A 6,000-nucleotide genomic window follows, 5' to 3' on the forward strand; every position below is an offset into this window, starting at 1 on the left:
CTTGGAAGAGACTGCCTGTGAAAAACACATCCACCACACTACTTCTCCCTCTTGTCTGTGCATGAAAATGCTAAATCATAGATCAAATATTTCCTTTTCTTTTCAGTAGCATTACACATTCTCCCAGTGGTGCTGAAATTCCTGGCTTTGGGTGGCATAGTGTCTGTTTTTCTCATGCAGTTCATTCACCTCAGGCTGGAACTCAATAAATTATTTCAGTCTGCTCTGGTCAATTTGAATAAATTAATTTGGGCCAACTTGCATTCTGTAAAGGATTGAAGGGAATATTTTGGATTAGAGTCCCCAGGTGCCAACATATTGCCTGTCATTGCCCTGTGAAGCAGATACACAGGAGCAGGCAGCTGTGCAGCTCACATGTGCAGAAGGATGCTATCATTGCCAAAGCATGACCCTGGGCAAGGCTCTGTTTCCGTGTTCCATCCCCAGCTGCAGAGTGGAGACACTGGGAGTGGGAAGCTCAACACTCCATTTCTTCTGAGGCTCCCCAGAAGAATTTGGTGCTGTTCTTTAAGGCATTCCCCAGCAGACTGTGGCACAGGGCAGCCTGTGAGAAGGAGAGGCTGCCCTGGGAGGGTCTGAGTGTTCCTGTGGGTTCTTACCTGCCTTACGTAATGGCTGCAGCTTGTTCCTGCTCGTGCTCACCCACCTGAGTGCCCCAAGTGCCAAATGATAAGGGCTCAGCTTGCACAACCAGCTGATGGCTGCTGCTCTCTTTCTCAAGCATTCCATTGCTCTGACCACGGGGACAATCTGGCAGCTGATCCCAAACCATCAGCTGAGCTGATGTTACCAAATAATCTGTAATGTGACGTAATCTACACTGGGTGTTTACCAAATAATTCACAAAATTGCCCAGTTGTTGATTATTTTAAAAGAAACCCCTTTTTCTAAATACAGAACAGAAACCAGTATATATAAATCAAGTTGTCATTCTTAACTTGAACTTTCATGCAAGCAAACCTCTAATGTTGCTAAATGTGGTGTATCATAAATACTGAGTTATGCAAAAAGACTTAGATGCCTGAATACTAAGACTTAGATCATGAATACTAAGTTATTCATACTTAAGATGATTAATATGATTTCTAGAATTAAAGAAGCAGAATAGGAAGGTTCAATGGATGATTCAAAGACATAAAGGACTGCACTGGTTATTTAGGATTAGCTTTACATGGAGCCTGGAAAAGCACAAAAGACTGAAATCTCTTGATTCAGCAGTACGGCTCACATTTCCTCTGCTCTCTAACATTGGCTTAGCATGTTTTTATGTTTTTAACCACCCACTGTTTTTATTTGCACACACAGCCTGCAGACAGTAGACATCAGGGAGCTGAGAGGCAAGCCAAATTAATTTTTAAAATCTAGGAAAATATGATCCAAAAGGTGAAGTGCCTCTACTATGAGATCTTGCCGTCAAAAGGGAGTAGAGGTGTCCACCCTATTCAGCACAGAAATTTGCATATTTCTTCCTTTTGTGAAGTTATGAAATTTCCAGTCTTTGAAGTCAGTGTAATTCCAAAGAATATTTGGATTTATGCATCTGGATTTTTGGTGTTGCATGTCAATAACTTGTCATAATTTTTTTCCTTTAATTTTTTTTTTAGCTTTTGTCCTGCTTCCTCAATAATTTCCAGTCATAAAATAAACCCCACAAGCCATCAGTAGTCAGTGAAATCTCTTCTGTCTTTAATTTAACTTGTAGGCCTGCTCTGAAAAAAACTTACAGGCTGACTAAACCCTTTGGCTGAAATTTATCTTTAGATTACCTGTCACAGGGAATGGAACCTAAGTGCAGTAAAAGGTCTATCTGTCTGGTTATTTTAATGGTCTTACTGGACCAGAAAATTATTTAATTAATTAATCCAGCAAAGACATTATATGTAGGAGAGAAACCTCTGTTGGTGGTTTTGTGGGGTTTTTGATACAGAGAAAAGCAAGGTGTGCTGTGCACAGCTGGCCCTGCAGCCAATAAGAGCTCTGCAGGTTCAAAAATCCCATGTATAGTTCTGAGGCTTATCAGTATGAAATAATTTTAAGGCAAATTTTTCTCTAGTTGTCATAAGTTACCTTGTCTGGTGTACAAGAAAGATCAGGCAATAGGATTTGTCATTTATTCTTAAATAAGACCATTTTGGGGCACTTACTCTTAGGTCATCAATAGCTATGCAACCTCCTATAGGTATTGGGGTGCTTCTGCATCTCACATAAAATATAACCTCATCTACTCCCTGTGAATGTGAGGGTTGCTCTGTTGGACACTCGTGTAAATTATGTGTCCCAGGCAAAGCAAGCAAGAGAGAAAGTTTGTGAAAGTAAAACTGCAGTGTAAATTGGCTTAATCTAAGCAAGAAAGTAAATTCCTGCCTTCCTTGCTGCTGAGATCTGGAGCTGCCCCGAGGTGTTGTGTGATTCTCTCTTCACTCCTGCTGGGACCAAATGTTCTCTATTCCTTTCTTTGACAACTGTGAAAAATCAGGTGAATTTCTGGGGTTGTTTTTTATCACTGCTGTTGCTATTAGTACTTTTATGACACACTGCAGCTCAGTGTCTTCCTTATCAGCTGCTGCTTGTGGTGCATGCTTAGAACAGAATGACAGTGTTTATCCAGCCTGCTCACAAGCTCTCTGGCTCCAGTCTACTGAGGTCTGCCTGGTTTCCATCATGAGCAGAAAGGAAAGGGCAGAGAGGATAATTAGCCATAAATCAAAATGCTTCCCCATGCTTGCTCTGTGGGCAGAGCCACAGCTTGCTACCAGACATTCAAGGCTGAATCTCTCACATGCAGACTGGTTCCAGGAGCAGCAATTGATTTGCTCAGGACAAAACAGGCATGATTGCTCTGGAAGACGAAGAATCTTACTTTTTTAATTACAGACTCCATGTGAGATGTGTCTGTCCCCTTGAAGATATGATTGCAAAGCTTTGGAGATTTTACATGAAGCAGGGAATGGACAATGGGTGTTGGGTACATTGGTGTTCTCAGATCCTTTTCCCAGTCATTGTGTTCTCTCCCCTTTCCTCATTTTTTCTTGTCCTCTATGACTGTCCTTCTCTTGAGATTAAATCCCACTTTTTTGAAGAAGAAAAAATTAGCATCTAATTTGCATTCCAAAGAGCCAAACAAATAGAACTATGTGCAGCACAAGAGGTGAAGAATTACAAGACCAGATCAGAATTGTGGCTTATTTCATGGTGGGTATTTGAGAAACTGAAGCCAGTTTTCTAATTAAGTGAGCTATGGCTATTTAGATTAACTTGGAGTGTTAGTGTTTTATATTTTCATTCAGCACTTTTGCTAAAGGTTTATTGTTACTTTAAGACAGTTCCAGAAAACATGAATTCTAAGTTCTTATTTAGAAATGTCCTTGTAAACAAATTAGAGTATTTTTTGTTTTCTAAAAGGGATGCAGCTCTGATAGGAACATTTTGACAGGGCATGTCTGGAGCAGCCCACCACCAGGTTTTCATGGCTCCTTGTTTCTCTGCTCTCTGTAGATTTGCTGCTACACTGAACTCTCTGTAGCTGCACTGTGACTCATCTTGGGTCCTTTCCTTGCTAGACTTCCATGTTTCTGTTTTCCCATGTGGCACTTTCAACACCCGTGATTATTGCAGCAGGACTATCAGTAATGGAAGTTAGGAGCCTCAAATTGTGAAATATGATTTTCCTTCTGTGCCTTTACTTTGGTGCCTCATCTTTGCTAGTGCCCAGGCTTTCAAGTGATGGGGGCAGAGATGTGAGTATGCAAAAAAGAGAGATAATTGAAAAATTTAAAAAATGCCATTCAAGTTATTATCTTTAGTGTCTACATGACAGGATTTCAACAGTACCTTTGGAGGAAAGTGAAGAAATAAAAAAAAACTATCAAGATTAGTTTTGCCCAAGTTGTTTTATTTAGCAGTAGAACAACCAGAAAAGAAAACTAGAAGTGATGCAATAAGCAAACAAAAAACAGAATGAAGCAAGGTGGTGTATGAGAAGTGAAACCAGCCAAAATATTGCAGAGATGATAGAGAACTGGGGGATAACTCCATGACAGACAAGAGAAAGTGAATTCAAAAAGCTTGAAGGATGGAAGTACTGGAACAAACACTTGCCAGAAATACAGAAATGTGATGAGGTAAGAGTCAGAGGTGGGTGAGGTGGCAGCAATGCCACGCACAGGGAAAGGAAAAGCGAGGCTGCTAACAGATGTCTTCAGGGAGGCCAAGGGCAGAGAGGCACCTTGCCCAACAGCCAGCAGAGGATCAGTTGTATTCTTTAAACTTTGAAGGCAATAAAGTAGGGTTTTGGAAGGTTTTATGGTCATGCAGATGGGCTGGAAGAGCCCCAGATGTCTGCAATCTCAGTTCTCTTACCTGCATAGAGAGCGGATGTGAGGGCCAGAGTTTTTATTTTGAACTGGTAGTTTTTATGAGCGCATTTTAGGTTTAAGTTGGAAATGGCTTTGTCTGAGATTGCTGCCATGCCATCAGGAATGGTCCTAATTGTTTTTCCAGGTGATCTGCACTGTGGAGACCAGAGACAAGATCCACACAGCCCAGCTGAGGAATGCACTCCTGGAACGCTACCCCACAGCTGCCTGGACGGAGCGGTGACGGGCACAGCGCGGCTGGGGCACCAGGGCCTGTGCCAAGGACTCTGCAGAGCCCCAGCCTGGAGGCTGTCACAACAAATATCATCTTTCAGAGCTGAACAGTTAGCAAATAGCATCAGGATATTGATTTCCTGCTCAAAATGTAGTAAATGTCTTTGGGGAAAAAAAGTTCAACTCAAAACGTTAGTTTAGCTAAGGGAAGCTCTTAGTCTCTGCTGGTGTTGGAATTCCTCATTTCATTATCAGCTGGCTGTCTGGATTTTAGCTAGTTTGTAGAACCCAATGATATTCCATAAACAAGGAGAAGGCATTTCTCTTTACATCTGGATATAGACCTCTCAAAGGTCTTCTATTTTGATGCCCATTGTTGAAGTAATGCAGCTCCTTCCGCTGGACTTAGCCACATTACAAGTGCAGAAATTTTCTGTTTCCAAGCCAGAAGCAGTTTTCTGTTTGCTAAATCTGCTTCAGGAGGTGTGTGGGATTGAACATGAATATGATCTGATCTTTGCTACCATGTGAGGAAAAATTCTGCTAATAGAAGGTAATTTAAACACAGACAGAAAAACCCTTGGAAGATAAAAGCCAATATAATATTAATATTTTTCCCAAGGGAAAATGATCCTATTTGCAAAATAAAATTCCAAAATATTTTGCAGAAATTGAAAAAAAGTATAGAGATGATTAGAGCTCATAAACAGAACACAAATATATTTCTTCCCTTTGCTTTTGGAGACTCAGCATAAAAAGGGGTCTCACTACCAATGTGAATTTTGTAAATAGCATTGCACTGATTATCTTAGTCTGTCTAAAACAGGCTCTATCCATCTCACCTGACAGATTGAGTGCACTGTTAATAGTGACATATATTTAAAGACCACATGTTAATAGCCAAAGGCAGTATTGGGAGAAGAGGAAGCCTAAGTCTTAGGCACATGGCTAATGCAATTAACAAAGAACACATTGACCTAAATACCATTTTTATCAATACAGGCAGAGACCAACTAATAATATAACAGAGTGGGATGGCAAGAAATGTAAGAGAAGTTCAGGCCCTCTTCTGAATGTGCACACAACACAGTTGTGCCTTTCATTTGGGCAGAATTTAACTTCAGCTCTGGAAGACCTTACAGGTCCTTCCAGTATCTAAAGAGGCCCCACAGGAAAGCTGCATGGGACAAGGGGCAAAGGCTTTTAAGAGGGCAGATTTATATTAGGAATTAAGAAGAAATGCTGTACTGTGAGGATGGTGAGGTTCTGGCACAGGTTGCCCAGAAAAGTTATGGATGCCCATCCCTGGAATGATTCAAGGCCATGTTGGTTGGGGCTTTGAGCAATTTGGTCTAGTGAACAGAACTCCACAGGGAGGCTGGAACTAAAT

General features: G+C 41.1%; 1 protein-coding gene across 1 annotated transcript in view; it reads left to right on the top strand.

Annotated features, from left to right (window-relative positions):
- The window catches only part of LOC128937436 (putative threonine dehydratase), a 30,033-nt gene extending 24,780 nt beyond the window's left edge, over positions 1-5,253 (top strand). The window contains exon 12 of the mRNA XM_054277147.1: positions 4,522-5,253. Within this exon, the coding sequence (XP_054133122.1) occupies positions 4,522-4,620 (99 nt within the window). The 3' untranslated portion in view covers positions 4,621-5,253. The remainder of the gene's footprint in view (positions 1-4,521) is intronic.
- The last annotated feature ends 747 nt before the right edge of the window (positions 5,254-6,000 follow it).

Source organism: Melozone crissalis, unplaced genomic scaffold (genome assembly GCF_028551555.1).
Source record: "Melozone crissalis strain CALT ecotype California unplaced genomic scaffold, PUWL_Pcris_2 ptg000019l_1, whole genome shotgun sequence".
Taxonomy (NCBI): Eukaryota; Metazoa; Chordata; class Aves; order Passeriformes; family Passerellidae; genus Melozone; species Melozone crissalis.